Source organism: Conger conger, chromosome 15, assembly GCF_963514075.1.
Source record: "Conger conger chromosome 15, fConCon1.1, whole genome shotgun sequence".
Taxonomy (NCBI): domain Eukaryota; kingdom Metazoa; phylum Chordata; class Actinopteri; order Anguilliformes; family Congridae; genus Conger; species Conger conger.
The window spans coordinates 14,167,472-14,187,471 of record NC_083774.1 but is presented as its reverse complement, the minus strand read 5'-3'; the positions used below and the strand labels follow the sequence as shown (position 1 = coordinate 14,187,471).

Sequence of the window (20,000 nt, the reverse complement as noted above, 5' to 3'; positions counted from 1 at the left end):
TGGAAAATGGCCGAGGGCCGATATGCAGCCCTAATGAAATGATTACCCTCCAGGCCGTTCGGAGAGGGTGTGTGGAAACAAAGATGTCTTACAGAGGAGATGTGTTTGTTTGAAAGCTCTGGGGTGTAATGTGGAGCCGCTGCATGTTGGATCAGTAAGGTCTGGTGTAAGTGTGAGCCCACCCCCTCGGGCTCAAAGGACATGCTGTTGGCCTCTGTCTGTCTCTAGAGAGCCCTCTCAAACCGACTGGATATCCGGTCCAACCTCTTCCAACCTCTGTGTGTGTGTGTGCGCGCGCATCTGTAAGAGAGATATGGCGATAAAGAATGGAGTTTGTGTGTGTGAGAGAGATTGAGATAAAGAAGGTTGTATGAGAAAGGGAGAGAGAGGTTGGTGTAAAGAGAGAAGTGAGTGTGTGTGCCAGTGTTTGATTTTTTTCCTTGTACAGTTTCTGGGAATAGATAGAGTTATAGAGTTTGGAATAAGGAGGTAGGTTGTTAAAGCACAGGATGTACCAAGAATGTATTGGTTTTTTTTTTTTACTTGCTGAAAGTTGAACATCCCAAGCGTGGGAAGTTTTCATTCTGAGCGAATCTCGCTCCTCATTTTCCATTATGACTCATCTGTCATCTCTGAATCAGATGGACTGATATATTAGGTGTTTTCACAATCACTGAAGACCATCACATAATGGCAATTAAACAAAACTGAATAGAAAAACCTGAAATGATCAACAAGCAACGGACATAGCTGACATAGACTGACTAACACAACATTGTGAGAACATTGTGTTCGCTGGTACATATATTCTGTTTTGTAGTGAGGGAAATGTATTCTTCTGCAAAAAGAGACTACTGAATACTTTTTGTCAAATGTCAAAAACAAGCTGGCTGGTATAGGAGCAATGAGGTTACTGGCTGTGGAGATCTGTTAGGGATCCCACTCTGTAAGCAGTCCTCTGTATAATTACAGGCAGTGCACTGTGTTAGACACAGTGTAATTGAACTTAAATATCACGGAGCCTTTTGCCAGGAAAGTGAGGTTAGGTCTACTTCCTGTACAAACCTGCTTTCCACTATAAAATGGAGGCAAGGAATTCCAGAGAAGTCTCAGGGATTTTAGGCAGAAAACAAATAATTTTCCAAATCCTTATACACAAGTTCAGTGTTGTCCGTCGAACGCTGGTTGCCTTTCATAGTCTTAGATGCAGTCTGTGTGACTGGTGGAATCTTTCATATATATATTTTAAAAAAATGCTTTGTATTTAAAAGGAATCTTGGTCTAACCCATGAAATTCATAATCAATCTAATAGTTTATTTGCTCTGAAAGCTAAAACATCAGAAAACTCAACTTCATGAGTGTAGAACACACAAAGGAAACCAAGGACTGCATTCTTTAGCCTGATTTGGATGTTAGATACCATAGATGAGAAGAGATGTCTCTGTCCACATCCCCCCTGCCCTTACCATGGGGTGATGTGTTAGCCGGATTGCATGGTAATCGGTGTTTGCACCTTGTCCAAGATAAACAGCCATGCTGACTTGTTTATCCAGGGCAAATAGGCAGGAGTGCTGAGAACTCTCATAAGGCACCATAGCTATCAGCACACAGTGGTGGCACAGGGGGGTGTTAATGGGATGTTTATCTGGCACATGACAGCAGAAAGAGATAGCCGTAATGGCCGTCACATTGCCGTGCCTCTCTATCCTTCTCTTCTGTTCCCAAGATTGTGTTTTTAAAGGAAAAACATTGCCGGTTAATGTTGTAAGGTTCTGCCTTTGCTGTGTCCACATGAAACCAAAACATGCTGCACTCATAGAATCACCAAAAACCAGGACGCACTCTCACAGGCTCACAAAAACACTCACACATTCCACACAATCTCACAGAAAAACAGGTGCGCGCACACTCGCACAGAAATCGGTTCAAGCTAATGCATGCACGCCAGTCATCGGACCTATTCATGTACGCACATTCTCACACAAAATCAGGAACTGCTGCAGACACATTATGCTTTGAGATTTTGTTCTCATCTTTCTGAAACGCTGCAGTCTTTAGGAATGTGATCTGTTAACTTCATACAAGCTAATTTCATATGTGAGAATGCATTTTTCTCTGTCCCTATCATACATACATGAAAAAATGCTACTTTTGATATAGCATTCATAGAGCAGACCAAAACTTCTCTCTTATTTTTCTTATTGACATCCTTTCTAACATGCAAGGCATCATGGTCTATTGCTTTAGAGCAGGGATGTCCAATATTATCTGAAATTTCAGAGTGAGTGCAGGTTTTTGTTTTAGTCCAGCAATGCGACCGCTGATTCAGCTAATTAACTAATCTTGTACTTTAACCCATGCATGAGTAGAATCAGGTGTCTTAGTGCTGGGCTAAAACAAAATCTGTACCACCTCCTTTTTGTATAACATTGGACATCCCTGTTTTAGGATTGGCTTGCTTTTTCGACCATTGGCTATAAATGGAAGATCTGTTCACTCTACACGTAGGTGTCCTGATGTGTGTTCTCACCATCAAACAGTTCTGTGGACTGCTGAGGAGCGAGCGTTTAGGCACTGAACAGCCGTTCGATTGTACTGGACCCGAGAAAGGGACTGTTGTGTCCAAGGAGGTGACTGGCCTACTGTTTCCACTACCAATGGGGAAAGAGAGAGGGAGGGAGAGAGAGTGGGAGAGTGTAAAGAAAACAGCTTGACCACACAAATCAAGGGGAACCGATTAACAAGGGCACGTTAGCTTGCTCGGGTTCTCGTTTGGAAACAAATTGCCGGTGTTGTGCTTTGTTCCCTGTAAAGATGGAGACCTTTGTGTCCTTACATGCGAATAGAGGAGGTTTGTGTCGAAGTGAACGTTATATTTCTTGAAAACATACAAACCTGCGTTTGTTCCATAAGAACCACTTTAAGGCACTTGCATGTGCAAACAAGAGTTCTTTTCATGCCAATATCAGTCTTGAAGACTTGAGGCTTGTTTCTTTAGTTTCACCATGGGGGGGCGGGGGTACTTGTTTTAATTTGCACAACACTTTGTCTTGGGGCAGTGTTTTTGATTATCCTGACAATAAAAAGAATGACATAATTAAAAAAGGGAGTTGGCTAAATTTTAAAAGAACCTGAAAACGGCCCTTGTGCCGACAATGGCAAATGGGCCAGACAGCATTCGTATGAATGACAGGATCTGTCTCGAAATGAAAGGCAGTGCCACATTTTTAACATGTATTTCGAAACGCTTTGAGAAACTTCAGACACCCACAACCCAAACTAGAATAAAAACTGAAAAAATAATGTAAGTCATTTTCTGCATTTGTTCTGGCAGATTCAGGAGCCAGTCAAAAGAGCTTTAAAAATGTTGAATCCTCTTTTCTCTCCAAGGGCTTACCATGCAATGTGTGACTCATCATCAGAAAGCTCTACTGTAGAAATGTACTTATCCTGGCTTTTATTTTATTCTCCATTGAACCTTTGGTTTTTGCTTGCCGCAAAAAATGGCAAACAATGATTTCAGAATCTTTTTTAAAGAACTTCTCTTCAGAATATAATTGTCACTGTTGTGTGACTGCTGGTCAAGTATTTTTTTTGCCGTTGAACCTTTGTTTGTGTTTCATTTTTAAGGACAAAAAAAGATTTTATCTCTAGCTGGAAACCTCTTATGTGACTTCAGTTATATGATATGTGTGTGCATATGCATCGGTTTATATATAAATATCTCTGTGTGTACGTGCCTCATGGGCTACCGTAGTGCTGAACGAGCCTGTACAAAGAACACATCAGCTGAAACATGCCGATTTTAGGCGCTAGACACCAGACAGTGCTACAGGAGAGCCAGTGTCTACTTTGCACCCTGCAGAACACATAGTACTACAGGAGAGTCAGTGATTTTTTTACTGGAGAGGCCACACGGTACTACAGGAGTGCCAGTGACTATTTTACACCTTACAGGCCACACGTAGAAGTACAGGAGAGCCAGTGAATATTTTACATTGGACATGCCACGCAATACTACAGATGACTGTTGACAAGACCTGATACAGTAGTATCCGAACATGCTCCTTGCAGGAAAGGGCCAGTGTTGCCCCAGTGAAACTGTGAAACTGTGCTCCTGGTGAGTTTTCAAGTGCAGGATTACTCATGATGTTCTCAAATGAAGGGCTTTTTCACTCCGGCATGTTGGAGGGGATGGAGGGAAAACCTTAGGGCAGGATTCATAGCCCAGCAATGCGGCTTTTAATCTGCTAGAGCCTTCTCTAGCTTGCATGCCCTCTCACACTATGATGCAGTGTTTCAGGGGTCCTGCTGGAATCAGGGGCTCCCTTATGAATCTCTGCTCGGGAGCTGTGGTGGGTGGCGCAACAGGCTAAGATGCAGACTTACGGTTGCAGTTTGTTGCAGTTGCACACCGAGGACTGGGGTTCGATTCCCGGCCCTGGCTCTCGTGGAGCGGCGTAATTGGCTCGCTCCTCCAGAGGCAGGGTCTTGGCAGGGTTAGCAGATCACCGCACACAACAGCACCCCGGGCGGCTCGGAATCACGGTCACGAGCAGGAAATGCACTGTCATCGCACCGGCGGTACGCTAGTTCACAAATTCCATTGTGCTGAGGCCACCGCAAAAAGGAGCAACTGAGCCCAATATTTTGGTTTCCCGCTTTGGCGGTGAGTAAACAGAGCAGACCTTCTCACAGAGAAAGGTGCTGTTCTCCGGACAGAAGTGTGTTTGAAGCTCCAGGCCCTGCCAGTTTGTAGCGGCGGTCTAAAGAAAGCGGATCTTGTTTTAAGCACCAGAGCAGGTGTCCACTTCAGGACGTGTAACACACTCGGGCGTTTGTGTTGCCGGCCCCCTCTTGGCTTCAGGAATGAAAGAACTGCCCTGAGATGGCAGAATCAACAACCGGCCTTCACTAGACCAAACATAGCGTGCGTACTGCCAGAGCCTTTCGGTGACAGAGGGGCGGGAAGCTTGTTTTCTTGAGGGATCCGCATCACAGCGAGCTTCGGCCCTTCTTAATGCCTCTTCTCCCGACCGCTCTGGAGGCTTGGGGTATTACCCAGCATTCCAGCTGAGGATTTCTGAAGTGCTTTTCTTAAAATAAACAAAACTCTTCCCCCCTCCTCTGTTCCTCTGTTCTTTTGCTTGTCCGACAAGTCAGTTCTGTTTGTGTAGCGTTAAACCTGAAGGGGGGGGGTGATGCCTGTTTCTCTTTGTAGCTGAGAACAAAACCCCCCCCCCCAGTGCCCCCCCCCCCCCTTTCATAACAGGAGCTTAGCTGAATCCGCTGATCCCTCCATCGCCCCAAAACACATGAGAAGAGAAGAGGAGAGCAGATGGCCGGGCGGTGGGTTCGGTTTGGAGCTTTGGCCGGCCTGCGATGACGCACTTTGGGGTTCGAGGGTTGCCAGCGTGGGGGAAACTGCTGCGCTGGGGGGTGTGTGTGTGTGTGTGCGGTGTGTGTGTGTGTGTGTGTGTGTGAGTGTGAGTGTGAGTGTGTGTGTGTGTGGTGAGTGTGAGTGTGTGTGTGTGTGTGTGCGGTGTGTGTGTGGCGCGTGTGTGTGGTGTGTGTGTGTGTGTGTGTGTGTGTGTGTGTGTGTGTGTGTGTGTGGTGTGTGGTGTGTATGTGAGTGTGTGAGTGTGTGAGTGTGTGTGTAGTGTGTGTATGTGTGTGTGGCGTGTGTGTGTGGTGTGTGTGCGGTGTGTGTGTGCGGCCTCCCTGCTGCCTCCACCCCAGGCCCAGAGAGGATGCGACACCAGCACGAACCGCCAGACCTGCTGCCCATTCCATTCAACGCAACTCACAACTCCACACCACTTCAGGGGATCAGTTCAGATATGGACCCACGCCATTATGTTCTTTCAGTGTCCCCATTTATATATATTTATATATATTCATATGTGTGCGCTATCCTTTCATACGTATGCTGTGTGAAGCTGTGTGGAATGGATTAGGAATATATTTTTAAATTGTGACCAATTTATGTATTCAGCTGTTCGAGTATGACCGCAGTGAATGTGAGGTCATTGCACAGCACTGGAACACATGTTAGAGCCTGACCACAACCAGACCAATTTGTCTGAATCCGGAGCGGAGCGCGTGGTTCCTCCTGTTGACCGACCACGAAGCTTAAACGCCCTGGCTGTCTCTCTCTCCCTCTCCCCTTCTCCACCTCTCTCATTATCTCTGTCTTTCATTCCCTCTCGCTTCCTCTCTATGCAGTCCAATGGTGGTCTCTTGGAAAGACAAGTCGGGCAGCACTGTGGTAACTTACTGTATGACATACAAGTGACTATGACTATACTGTATAATATACTCACTAACTGAAAATGATAATATGTACTGTGCAGATAAGTAAAATGGATGTATTTTGCTTTCTCTCTCTGCTCTCTTTCGCTCTGCTCTCTGTCTCTCTCCCTCCTCTCCCTCGCTCCTTCCCTTCTCTCGAGTTGAACCCCAGTAAAGCCATGCGTCTCTCTCTTGACAGAGTCAGGAGGCTGGTTGGGCCCAGGACACCTCTTTACAGTGATATGTACATAAACTGTGAATGAGTAACGGGCGGTTTCGGCTTGGGGGAGACGGCCAGCCTGGGACAGGCCTCCGCTCTGGCTGGAATGGAGAATAACTCCGTTCACACTCGGGGTCTCCCCGGACGGGATGACATGGAGGTCAGAGCCACTGGGCCAGGGCTGGGAGTACCGATTGAAACACAAGCGTGACAAGCCCTCGTTTCCGTTTGACTTCAGCAGCATTTACTCAGCTGCTGCTGCTAACCGTCCAACTATTTTCACCCTTTTCAAAAGACGAGTGCAGATTGGCATGGCAACAGATACTTGACGTCAGAAATAAACTTTTCTTTGTCTCTTTTTAAAAAGCCACAGAACGGCGAACATTTGGAAATGTGTGTGTGTGTGTGTGTGTGTGTGTGTGAGGGAGCGAGAGGGAGGGGGGAGAGATAAACGGGGCAGAAGTTTAGAGCACCCCACAGATCCATGGCTTTTGTGAACCATAGCTTGTTGTAGGAAGCCTTTGTCATTGTGTGCGATCGAGTCAGCACATACTGCATTGATGTTGAGCAACTTTTGCACAAAGGCAGGGGAGAGGTTGGGGAGTTTGGGGTGGTCAGAGGTCACTGGGAGTGTGGGGCACATTGTGAGCATGGGCGTCAGGAACAGGGCACGCGATTCTGCGTGAAGCGGATGGGATTCATTAAATGGAAGAATGCCATTACAATAAAAAAATGCATGCAGGGTAGAGGATACTGTGTTGTACAAGTCTGTTTCTAATTCAAGTTAAATGACTGCTGTCATTAGTAAAGGGACTTCATAAGAGGCAAGAAAAATAGCACTTCATGGTGTTTGGACCAATCACCACAGGCTTCTGACCTTTCAAGTGTGGCAGTCACACACTGGAGTCGGCTGTGTGCTTGTGTATGTATGTGTGTGTGTGTGTGTGTGAGAGAGAGCTTGTGTCTGAGTGTTGGCCTTCTCTCTGTGCCTGGCTGGCTCTTCACAGATTACTCCATGTGCAAAAATGTGCTTTTTTTGGACCACTTCCTATGATTCAGAATGACTCGGTCACTGACACTCGTTTGGGTTGCCAATATTCCCTTTCTGAAGGACTGGACCCAACCCTGTGAGGAATATTGAGGCGACCAGATTTTAAACTGTTGCAGGGTAGGGATGTTACGTGTTGTGTTTTTATTTTGATATTGTTTACTGTTGGTACTTGTAGCTCACTAACCTTACAGCAACCCACATTTGGCATGACCATGTTTACAATTCTGACAGATTTGAGGGGGCGACATTAGCTTGAAGGTTCCCAGTTTGTTTTCCTGCTCTGGGTGTGTCGAAGTGTCCCTGAGCAAACACCTCACCCCCGATTGCTCCCGATGAGCTGGTTGGTGCCTTGCAAGGGCGGCCTATCACCGTTGGTGTATGAGTGTGTGAGAATGGGTGAATCAGAGGCATCAATATAACGTGCTTTGGATAAATGCAGTCCATTTACCATTTTAATATTCTATTGAGAGCCAACATGGAGGCTCAAGAGCATCTCTATTGCCTAAGGTGATAAAAGATTGAGATATAGAACAGAAAGCCTGTCCCTCACGTAGCCCGGCTCCGTATTCTCTCAGTGACGATGACCAGTAAATGTGTCTACCGAGCGCTTGTAGAGTGCAAGGCGACACACGCACGCCACGCCGAGAGATAGGCCGAGACCCTACGCATCCTGCATTTGTCTTCTCCGGCATAACCAACCCCTTAATCTCATTGTTAAAAGCTGTACGCGTACACACACATTCGCTTGTATTCTAATCGTCTTTGCCACCCCAACCCCATAAATTCTGGTACACCTGGTCTAAATGAAGCAGAACTTGTTTTTCCTACTCTCCTGTGTAAAATACCTGTTTGTCATACAGGCTCGTACAGGTTCCCTCTGGACCTTGCCGCTCAGTGTAAGATGGAGGACTGGCCCAGGCTGTGAAATGGGGCATTGTAAATGTAAATCAGATTGCCTGTTTTGGAAATCGTACAAGGGGAATGTTTACATTAAGCTAACATTTAAGCAGTCTCCCAGAATTTATGGTCCAGGATTACCATTTTCTGCTCGTCTAGTGATTTTTTCTTTTCTCCAAGCTCAACCACTAAATTGGCTATTTTTCCCTCTTCCTTCTTCCCACTTTTAGGGAGAATTAACATTTATAAGGTGCTGGAGAGAGGAGTAGCTCTGGAGCTGACTGACGTTGCGACTTCGGTGTCAGGGTTTTAAAGAGCCTCTCGAAATGCGCTGAAGTCCAATTTCTCGCCTTCTCCTTCACCACAGGGTCACACTAACGGCAAAAAACCCTTTTTATGTATTCCTGTGGTAGGGTTTTTTTGCAGAGCAAGCATTCCAATTTTGCTCAAAGTGTTGAAGGAAGGGAGGGGTTAGCATTAGGCCTCTTGCTTTCTCTCTGATCAATCCTTTCACTTACGCCCGAGCCCATAAATTGTAAATGAACTCATAATCATGTAATGTTTTTCTCTTCTCCGCTCCTCCTACCATCATTTACAATCTGTAGGCCATTTCCTTTTGCTTGGCGTGCCTGTCGACCATGAATATCAAAGGAAAGTCTGGCTTTAAAGCCTGACTGTTGAGAGACGGTCCTGGACTGGGTTCTGCTCAGAGTGGTCAGTTCTGCTTAGTGCTTCTGTTGGGTCTGCTTGCATGGAGCAGAATTAACTTACTGTAGCCACATAAACAGAGGTGTCTTTGTACTTACCTGTACGAGGGCCAGTACTAATAAAGCCTTTCAGTGTACGTGTGCTGATCTGGGATCAGTTTTACATTTTAGCTCATTGTGTAAAAGTTTAGGACCTCGACATGGGACGCCTGGTCCTAGATCAGCACTCTTACAGACACTTTGAGGGTCCAGATTCCACGGAAGTCAGGAGAAAATAATTACCCTGGTAAAGTGTCGCCCTGCCCACTCACTACGAGTCTTGCTTCACAAGACATCCGTCACCACGAGGCACTCAGGAGAAGTCCCCCTGGCATGGCTATCGCTCTCACTTAATTGGGCAGAATGCCTGGGAGGGCTCGGTGGGGGGTTTGCTGTGAGGGTCTGGGGGACTGAAGGTGGTGGGTGGGAAGTTGCACGGGTGGAAATGTCGAATCCAATCCCAAAATGACACCGATTATCTTGCTGCTTAGATCAGGTCACACTCCCCTCCCTCCACTGCTAAGTGCCCCTGTGAGCAGCAGTGGCGGTAACTCTCTCTAAAGGTCGTAAAGGGGCAGTCCATGCAGTGTCACCGATCAGAGGCCTCCCTTCCTGCTGGGCATAGACCCTTGGCTCAGATCTCCTCACCAGGCCCTCTTCTCATTTATACCTGTTTTGCTCTTCTTTTCCATCATTTCCTCCTTCCCATCTTCTTTTTTTTCTTTTAATTAAACTGACATTTCAGTTGCGCTATGCATGGAAGATGCACATCCCTCTGCGAAGTAATTAGCAAGTCGGGCTATTTTCATCCTGCCCAGTTGTCACCCCTCCCTCCCTCCCACCCGAAGCTGTAAATAAACTAGACATCCTTGACTTCCGAGAACTTATTAACACCCATTTACGCCTGGCTCCTCTCTTGCCTGTTATTCTCCCCCATTATTACTTCTCTGGTGAAGTTAATTCCATTTCCGAACGTCCCCCTGGAAGGAAAGAAAAATAAGCATTTGGGAAGTGCATTCATTAGCTCACGTGTTGCCATTGGACACGTTTGCATGGTTGCGGAAGATTAGGGCTCTTACGGAACATTGTTTTATGTTGGACTCTAAGCTTGAATGGGCAGGTTTCTGTGGCCACTTGAGTTACTGTCCTTGCCACCCTGGTTGGCCCAGGCCAGAGGTCAGAGGTGAACTGGGTCAGTGACTCCTAAACCCTTAGACTCCTTAGACCATTGTCTACACTTCAAAAAATGCTTGAAATAAGACGTGAGATTTTCTTTGTTTCTCTTAAGTAGAAAATATTAGCTTGTCTTAAGTTACTGTTTCCAAGTGAAATCTTCTCACCCCATTGGCAAATCTTGAAATGAGTCAAACTTTGTCGCCTCATTGGCAGTTTTCTTGTCGCATTTATCAAAAAAGTGATAGAAATAAGATTCTAAGACTAAATATAAGACTAAGATACTTCTTAAGACAGACTTATTTTCAGTTTTTCTGCAGTGTTCTGTTGCCGGTGTGAGTAATACCTGTGTGATGCAGCGGTGGGATGTGGGATATTAATGGGACAGTTAAAGGGGTTTTTATGGGAACAGGAGCTGCAGAGCCGTCGGGACTGGACACTGCGGAAGACCGTGGCTTGTGTTTCGGAGAGGGGGGAAAATCAGCCTCGTAAATACACCTTTAATGTGTTGTTTTGTCAGCAGCGCCGCTGAACCTTCATATGTGACCCAGTGTTTTATTTTTCTTGCCTCTTATGCGTGTGCAGGTCTTAAATTTTACCCTTTAGAACTGGTTTGGGCTCTGCTATTTTATTGTGAGGTTATTGCAAAATATAGTGGGAATAAGTCTTATGTAGACCGTAAACATTAGCACAGACGGATAAAACAGGTTCAAAAGAATTCACTTGGATACACTGCTTTCCGTTTCCGAAAGTTTATTTTCTTAATTGAAGCAGACGTGCAGTATATATGTATTTTTTGAATAACCACGCTATGGGAAAAACAAAAACAATAGAGTGGTGTTTTTGAGGGCTTTTGGAACGCAGCCCATGGCATTCAGTGCGGTCAACCCCAGACTGTCTTTATTAGAACTGTGGCGGAATCTCCCTCTCCATTATATAAAACCAAGTTCAATTCTTTTAAACTTAATGGGAGTATAATCACAGCCAGCTGCTGGAAGCAATGTCGGAGGGGGCAAGGGAGGGGTGGGGGGTGGCGATTTGGGAATTGGGATTTGGGTGGGGCATCAGCTGAGCTGTAAAAAGAGCTCCTGTGGGTTGGAGCCTGTGCGGGGGTCATGTCGCAGACCTGCCCAAACCGGCTTCCTGTCCTGGCCTGTGAGCGTGTAACTCCCGCTGCGGGACGCACGGAGCTCAGCTTCGACAACTCCGCCCTCCCTGAAGTCATGTCTCCATCTCCAAACGCCTGTGACTTACCGCAAATGTTCCTTTCTAATGAGGATAATGGAAAATGACAAAATGTAGTCTGTAGTCTGTGTTTCCTGTAGGGCATGTAGTTCCGCACGTTCTTCAGTTTCTTTGCTTCGGGTGGGTGGGTTGGTGGGAAGGATATGATAGTATTATTTTCCATAAATATTGTCAAGGTGCCTTTTTGTAAAATCATACATTCATATAAAAAAGTGTTACTTTTCTGTTATCTAAATCCAGTCCTTGAAGGTACTGTATGGGTTCCCTGGCCAGACTTGATATGCAATGACTATATATGGATGTGCAATGAATATGTATAGATTTATTTTAAATAAGACCCTTTTTAACTTGTGATGGGGTGCCCCTGGATCAGAAAAGGTTAAAAACGCCTGATCTAAATCACAATATGTATTGTATGTATTCTTATTGTAACACTTGTGTTTACATTGTAACTCAGTATGAGAATGTTTGTTTGTTTGGTGAGTGGAATACGTATGGTGCTGATTCCTCTTTCTCCCGCGTCCCTCCCTCCCTCCCTCTGTCCCTCTCTCCCCAGGAGTGCTGTCCCTGCCCGCTCATTTCAGCCCGTACACGGAGGGTCAGCAGGGGGCGATAGAGAGCCGGGAGGATGCCTACGCCCAGCTGGAGCTGCGCACTCTGGAGCAGTCTCTCCTGGCCACCTGTGTGGGCAGCATCTCTGAGCTCAGTGAGTGGACTCAAAGTCCGTCTGTCCATCTGTCTGTCGCAATGCCTGCCTGTCTGTCTGTCTATCTGTCTGAACGTCTGTCTGTCTGTCTCAAAGTCCGTCTGTCCATCTGTCTGTCGCAATGTCTGTCTGTCTATCTGTCTGAACGTCTGTTGGTCTGTCTCGAAGTCCGTCTGTCCATCTGTCTGTCGCAATGCATGTCTGTCTGTCTATCTGTCTGAACGTCTGTCTGTCTGTCTGTCTCAAAGTCCGTCTGTCCATCTGTCTGTCTCAATGTCTGTCTGTCTGTCTGTCTGTCTGACTGAACATCTGTCTGTCTCAAAGTCTGTCTGTCCATCTGTCTGTCGCAATGTCTGTCTGTCTGTCTATCTGTCTGAACGTATGTCTGTCTGTCTCATTATCCCTCTGTCTGTTTGTCTGTCTCAAAGTCCGTCTGTCTCAATGTCTATCTGTATATGTCTGTCTGTCTCAACGTCTGTCTTTCTGTTCCCACTGTCTCAAGCTCCCCTCAGCCTGTTAGTGTCTGTCTGTCTGTCTACAGTTACAGTTATTTAGCTGATGCCTTCATCCAAAACGACTTAGTACATTGATTAGACTAACCAGGGGCCAATCCTGTGATGTGGGGTTAAGGGCTTTTGTCAAGGTCCAACGGCTGCACTGATCTTATTGTGGAGCTAGAAACACCAGCCTTCCAGGTCCCGGTCTCAAAAGGCTATCGCTGCCCCTGTCTACCTCTCACTGTCCCCTTTCTGTCTGTCTGTCTGTTTCTCGCTCTCTTGCTTATTTCTGTCACTCCCATTTCCATGCAGTAACCCATTTAACTTGCGTAAAATGAGTATGCAGTTTATCTCACACAAGATATATTTTAACATAAAACATGTGTTCACCTCAGCTCCTGTTTTCGTTCCCATGCTGGGGTTAAGATCACTGCAAGTGCCCCAGGACTGCAGTTGCTGTAGATTTGTTTCCCTCATTTATCTGAAAAGATATCGAGGTGGCTGCAATGATCTACACAAGCCAATGTAATACAGTGCAGCTTTATGTCCCAGAAGGCATCTTTAGCTGTGCCAAGCATCTGTATCTATTTGCCTCCAGCTGTAGTTTATGAATATGAATTGGCTTTAAAAACCCTTTGTTTCTCCTGGCTCTGCCTCAGTCTGATCATATTTGATGCCTTAGCCGGAGCCTGTGTTTGGTTGTGCACAATTTCACTGTAGCTTGAGATACACTTGGCCAGGGTTTTCCCACACTTTTTATCGGCTAAATAAACATCTTCAGTTAAAGCAAGACCGCCGTTATGCAGCAAGTCTAAAATGCCTTTAACAGGCAAGTGAAAACCAGTTTCCTGCTCATGTCTCCTGTTCGAGAAGCTGGCCACTCGTGTAGAGAGTTCCAGTTGGATAAAGAATGCCCCAGGGTATTCTGGGTAGTGTCTGTTGTGTCACCACTTGCCACAATTTCTTAATTTATTTGATTTACGACTTAATTCTGGCCTTTTCTCTGATGGGTCTGGTATTTTTAAAGTGCCATCTCCTTTTGAGTGCTGTATTTTTTATTTTTACTTGTTGCGCTTATTGTCTCAACTTCAGTTCGGTTCAATTACATTTTATGATGCTTTTTACAGACATGGTTGCGAAGAGGCTTCACAGAGGAAACGAGAGTAGATGGGTGGCACTGCCCCGATCTTACTCATGCCAGTGAGGCTAGCAATGCACTCTGGGAGTTTTACGGGAGTGGAGGATGGGGGGGGGGGCAGTTTTCCGTGCAAATGTGTTTACAATTCAAGGTCATATAAGCCAACTGTTAGCTATACGTTTGGACAAAACACAAACACACACACACACACACACAGGTACAATGCCTTTGTAGTGTACTGGATACCTATATTACACTTGCTCTTACCTCCTGCACAGTCCTGACTTTACACAGCTGACTGTTGCCACTGTCCAGCTTCAGAATAATGCTCCAAACTGAAGTGAACCAAAGCCTATCTGTTGCTTTTTCAGCTGCTGGCACTTATAATTATTTCAGGTGTGTTTGAAGAACCCATGTGGCAGACCTAGATTTAGAACTTTAAAATTGTTGTGATATCAGTGTCTGGTATTTGCCTGAGAATTTGCCATTTATATTTCTGATTTCACAGTGCAAGTCGTGCATGTCCATTGCAGTCAGCCTTGTCATCTTTAACCCACGGTAGCGCAGTGGGTCATATAAGCACCATTCTTTTGTGTGTGAGTCATTGGTCATTTGGGGTACCTTGCGGTTCAGTACTCTACAATGGGACCATGTGCTGGCTGCCCCATGGGAAAAATAAATACAGAGACCTCTTGCTTAACATATGATGAACATATTCATCTGTTGTGTTTAATTTAATTACAATGCTGTGTAATTAAAAGGAAACTCATATTCTGCCAATCAACCAGGAGAAACAATCCACTAAAATGGCTGTAATAAAACACAAACTGTCCCACAATAGTATTATTTGGTGTGATAAAACATAAATAAAAAAAAGTACACAAACAAGTTCTATCATCTCTGAGTGTAGGAGCCTTGAAAAAGGCAGTTGACTGAAAAGCGAATTATTTTGGGATGAAAGCATTTAATTGAGAATTTGTGTTGACTTGATTGAATTATTCAGGCTTTACTTCCTGTCTGCAGTGCAGCAGACTGTTCTGAGTTCGGCTGGGCGTGAAGGGACGGATATCAGACAGGCGTTGGCCTCCTTAGGGGGCTGGGAGGGGTACAAAGAGTGCTTTAGCAGCCTCGGGGCTTCAGGGAGCGCTGAGCTCAATGAACAAGGGGAGCGAATGAATAATCTCGCTTATCACCCCCCCCCCCCCCCACCAACATGCACACACAGTGTTATCCGCTTAAAAATTAACCATGAAGTAATTGCTTTTAATGAGCGGCGCATGCTCCCTAAAATTGCCACCCCTCCCCCGCCATTATCCCATGGCCTCCAGAAGGCCTCACTTCTGTCTCTGATTTGGATGTTCTCACAACTGCTGCCAGGCCTGGCGCCTGCCGTCTCTCGGCTTCTGTCTCTCTCCCCTCTTTCACCTTCTCTCTTTTCCTCTCTCTCTCTTTCTCTCCTTCTCCCTGTCCTCCCTCTGTCAATCTCTCTCTCACTCACTGTCCCGCAAATTCACATTTGGAACACACTCATGTAGATATGTCCAGAATATTATTCAAAATGATATGGCCTGTAGCGTAGTGGTTAAGGTACATGACTGGGCCCGCAAGGTCGGTGGTTCGATCCCCGGTGTAGCCACAACAAGATCCACGCAGCCGTTGGGCCCTTGAGCAAGACCCTTAACCCTGCATTGCTCCAGGGGAGGATTGTCTCCTGCTTAGTCTAATCAACTGTACGTCGCTCTGGATATGAGTCTGCCAAATGCCATTAAATGTAATGATATTTCAGTGTAATTATATGTGTTCCTCCTCTGGGGAGCTGTTGCTGTCAAACGGGGTGTTGGAGTATCAGCATTGTGACGGACACCAGTGGCAATGCTGGCCATTCAGCTACAAATAGAGGATGCAAAAACAGCCCTTTAAACTGATAACAGTCCTCGGTCTGTTTTCCTTTCTTAACAGGCTTGCCAGATTGTGTGTTGCCCTGGGATTTGTCTGTCTGTATGCCTGTTTGTTTGCCCTTTCCCTGATTGTGTGGGTAACACTGGGGGTTTCCTGTCTTTATTCCCTGGTACTAACTACTGTATGCGAATGATAACTACTATCTTGTGTCTGTGGAATAGGAAATATTGGTATGTTTAGCATTTTCACTTGTTCTTTTATTGTAATCCTTTGAAGAGTAGGTTTTTGGAATGTTTTTTCCTAAATTCTTAGTATGCTTTCTAGAACACCGTTGCTTCCAATCACAAGTAAGGATTACTACATCAACATTAGAATGTTCAGTTAACAACATTATAATCATATACTTGTGATCTTACACTTGAAATGGTAAACTGCTTTTGCCAAAAATTGACTTGTGTCCATTGGATTTGTGTGTGACATAATTGATTTTATATAAATAGCAGTAGCACCATTCTTCTAGATGTGTTCTATACACTTAAAAACAAGCTGAAATGGAAGGGCTGGGAGTCAAATGAAGAGGGAAACATTCAATTAAATGCACGCAACTGCGTTAAAATGATATTGATTGGAGGGGAACAGAAAATTGACTCATCATTTTCCAGGAAGTGGATGTAAAAGTTAAACTTCCGTTACAGCTTGTCTTTAAATGTAAGTTGGGATAATAGAATAGTAAATGCCTAAGTATGAGTAGAAATGGGTCTGTCTTGCACACCGAGGACTGGGGTTCGATTCTCTGCCAAAAGCCAAGTTTGGCCGGCTCTCGTGGAGCGGCATAATTGGCTCGCTGCTGCAGAGGGAGGGACTTGGCAGGATTAGCGGATCGCAGCGCACAACAGCACCCCGGGCGCCTGAGACGAGCATGAGACGAGACGGCTTGAAGAAGGCGTGTTGCTCTCCTTCAGGCCGCCGCGGGAAAGCGTGCGGGCGGTGTATCCCCCAGCTAACACTAATTGGATTAGATAGGGTACAATTGGCTACCAAATTGGGAGAAACTGAAAAATCTTTGAAAAATGTTAAAAAAAAAAAGATGTCTGTCCCAATCCTCATTGGGATCTTGCCGTGCCCCTCCAGGTGACCTGGTCTCTCGGGCCATGCACCACATGCAGCGTCTGAGCGCGGTTCGGCCCGGGCTGAGCCCTGCCCGCCACGCCCGCCAGCAGCCCGTGTGCTGGTCCCCCGACGCCCTGCACACCCTCTACTACTTCCTGCGCTGCCCCCAGATGGAGTCCATGGAGAACCCCAACCTGGACCCGCCCAGGATGTCCCTCAGCAAGGAGAGGTGAGTGCGCCCCCCAAACTTCACCCCCGACCTTCTGTCTGTACCCCGCTGTACGCTCATATACTCAATCGGTCTGTCTTTGCTTCTGACCCTTGTAGACCTTTGAGTCATTTTTCTTTTACTATTCTTTGTACAAACCCAAGGTGAGAGTAAACTACAGCGGGGATGGTATTGCACATGGTCAGTGTTCCTTGTAGGTGCCTCAGTTAAACAATGGGCTTCTTATAGCGGTTTTCCATCAGGGTTATGTGTATGGGAGAAGCTTCTAGTACATCGCTCTCTTCAAAAGCAAGTTGGCACACAGTCGACCTGGTAACAACAGCACCGGGTCAGCTGTGTGCCCTGAGTTTAAGAACAGCATGACTGAGAAAAGATAGAGATTTGGATTATAGCGAGGTGGACAAGGAGCTGGAAAGGTAATGTACCGTTGTAACTTTCTTGTCGTCCCACATCCTCTGGAAGGAAGGTTATTCCACAGTATGCAAGCTGTAAAATGGCCAGCTCTGCTGCTGGATTAAGTGTTACAAAATCAGGAATAAGCTTGCACTATTACTGTCTGAGCTGTGTACTTGATGTTAGCTACTATTACTATACTACTATTTCTCATGAATCTCTTTCACTACGTCGGAGGTTTCATGCAGTCAGGACATTGAACAGGCTTCTCGCTATAATGATTCTGCTGCATTTTCTGCAGTGGTTTCTCTTCCATTACTTGGAAAGAGTCTGTGGAAAGAATTGTTTAGTTAGCTGGAATTCTGAGAATGTGTAAGGTGAATTAATGGTCTGTGAAGGGAAAGGCTAAATGCTGATTGGCTGTTACAGTATATGCCTGGTTAACTGAAGTGAGGGGAGATTGAGTTATCCTGGCTGGTGGAACAAGATTGAGGTGCCAGCCGGTGGTGTGTGTGGGTGTGTGTGTGTGTGTGTGCGTGTGTGTGCATGCGTGCGTGCGTGTGTGTGTGTGCGTGCGTGCGTGCGTGTGTGTGCGCGTGCGTGTGTGTGTGTGCGTGTGTGCATGTGTGTGCGTGTGTGCATGTGTGTGTGTGTGTGCTTGTGTGTGTGTGGGTGGGTGGTAAAAGGTACGTGCTACGTGACTCACAACTGCTGTAGATCAGCAGCTGGTCCATGTAAAACATACTTTCATACTAAGGACAGGCACAGAAAGGGTGTCTGTGTTATTAACCTCACAAGGAGAGGAATGCCCTTGTTCTCCCGTGCTGGTCTGAGACGGGCCTTTAGATGTTGTTTTTTTGTGAGCAAGTGGGGGCTGGTAGTGATGTGGGAGTGTGGGGGGGCGAGGGGTCTTCACCCTGGGGAGGTTGTTAGTTACAGGTGGTACCACAAGCCTGGCAGCAATTATAATCTCAGGCCCCATTAAACAATCACTTCCTCCACTGTGCTTCTTGTGAATCTTGTAGACTTGTAGAGTGAACTACAGGGAGGGATGGTATTGCACATGATCAGTGTTCCTCGTAGGTGCCTCAGTGAAACAATGGGCTTCTTATAGCGTTTTTCCATCACGGTTATATGTGTGGGAGAAGCTTCTAGTCCATCCACTGTGTTGCATAGAAGAGAATTCTCCTCCTGTTTGGAACAGTGGAATGAGAGGGAGCAGGCCAGATGTTGGTTGCTGTGTAGGGTGGGATTATGGGATAGGTGGAGTAGGATTGTGGGATAGGAGTTGGGAGTGATGGGTGTGTGAGTTTGTGTGTGGTGTGAGAGAGAATGTGTTTGTGTTAATGATGTCAGAGGTGTGTGTATGTGGAGGGGGTGTTTGTGTGTCTGTGTGTAGGTGGGGGGTGGTGTACCGGGTAAGGAGTATACGGTCAGCCATAGGAGTACGGTGACCTATTCAGAGGTCAAATAAAAGGCATCTCGCTGAATAAAATATTGCTCATTATGTTACCATAAAGATAGTATGTGCCAGAGAACTGGCTCATTGGATTACCACAGACATTCCTGGCTCCCTACGTCCCTAGGGCTGCGATACAGAGGTCAATCACCAGACCCCCTCTCCCCCTCCAAACAAGAGAGCTGAAACCTGCCCAAATAGATTACATGGCACTTCTGGGCAGCCTGTCTTTAACTTTTAACAGAAAGAAAACATGCTGTTTTCTAATTGCAGCTGTAGTCAAGTTGCAGTATACAGTCCTATACAGTATGTTTTGGCTGTTCATCGCTGTGAGATGCAGTCACAGACTCTGTTTGCAGCTTGTTTGTATGGAGGCCAGCCCCGGTAATGCGGGTGGTCTGAGAATAAAGTTGAATATAAAAACCAGCCAAGTCTCAAACTACACGTGCCAGCCTGGTTCAAGCTCTGCGGGGGTGAGCAGAGCCTAATTGCTCTTTTAACACCACACTGTGGTCCAGGTGTGCAAATGTCTTAATTTTATGTGGGCAGCAGGTGATGTGCTTTGGGCCGCGTTGGAGGAGGGGGGCGCTATCTTGTTTCAAAGTGTGGCGGGCGGCAGTTATGATGTGGGGCACGGGGTCGGCTCACTTTTCAAGTTGAACCCGAGGCTGAACTTGAGACCAGATCTCACAAGAGTGATTTGGTGTTGAAACATGACCAGGGGCTTGACCCGTTGAGAGAGGAGAGAAAACTATATTGACGAGGTGCCTCTTTATTGCATTGCTAACGGAGAGTGGAATGTGGAGTGGAGTGATTGCCATATTTTTCCTTAAAAGTGGAAAAGAAGAGAGAGGTTTATGACAGTCTGCTTCAACCTTTAAGTAAGTCAAGTTGTCTCAGAATTAGTCAGTGTTCTAGAAGTTTATTGCCTTCAGTTGCCAGTAT

General features: G+C 46.1%; 1 protein-coding gene across 2 annotated transcripts in view; it reads left to right on the top strand.

The window, feature by feature from the left end:
- Positions 1-20,000, top strand: part of abtb2b (ankyrin repeat and BTB (POZ) domain containing 2b) — a 56,290-nt gene that overhangs the window by 22,522 nt on the left and 13,768 nt on the right. Inside the window, exons 2-3 of one of the 2 annotated variants that reach the window (XM_061221778.1) lie at positions 12,184-12,330; positions 16,996-17,203. In XM_061221778.1, coding sequence (XP_061077762.1) covers positions 12,184-12,330; positions 16,996-17,203 — 355 coding nt within the window. Of the gene's footprint in view, positions 1-12,180; positions 12,331-16,995; positions 17,204-20,000 lie in introns of both variants that reach the window. The other variant, XM_061221777.1, reaches the window with a different exon arrangement.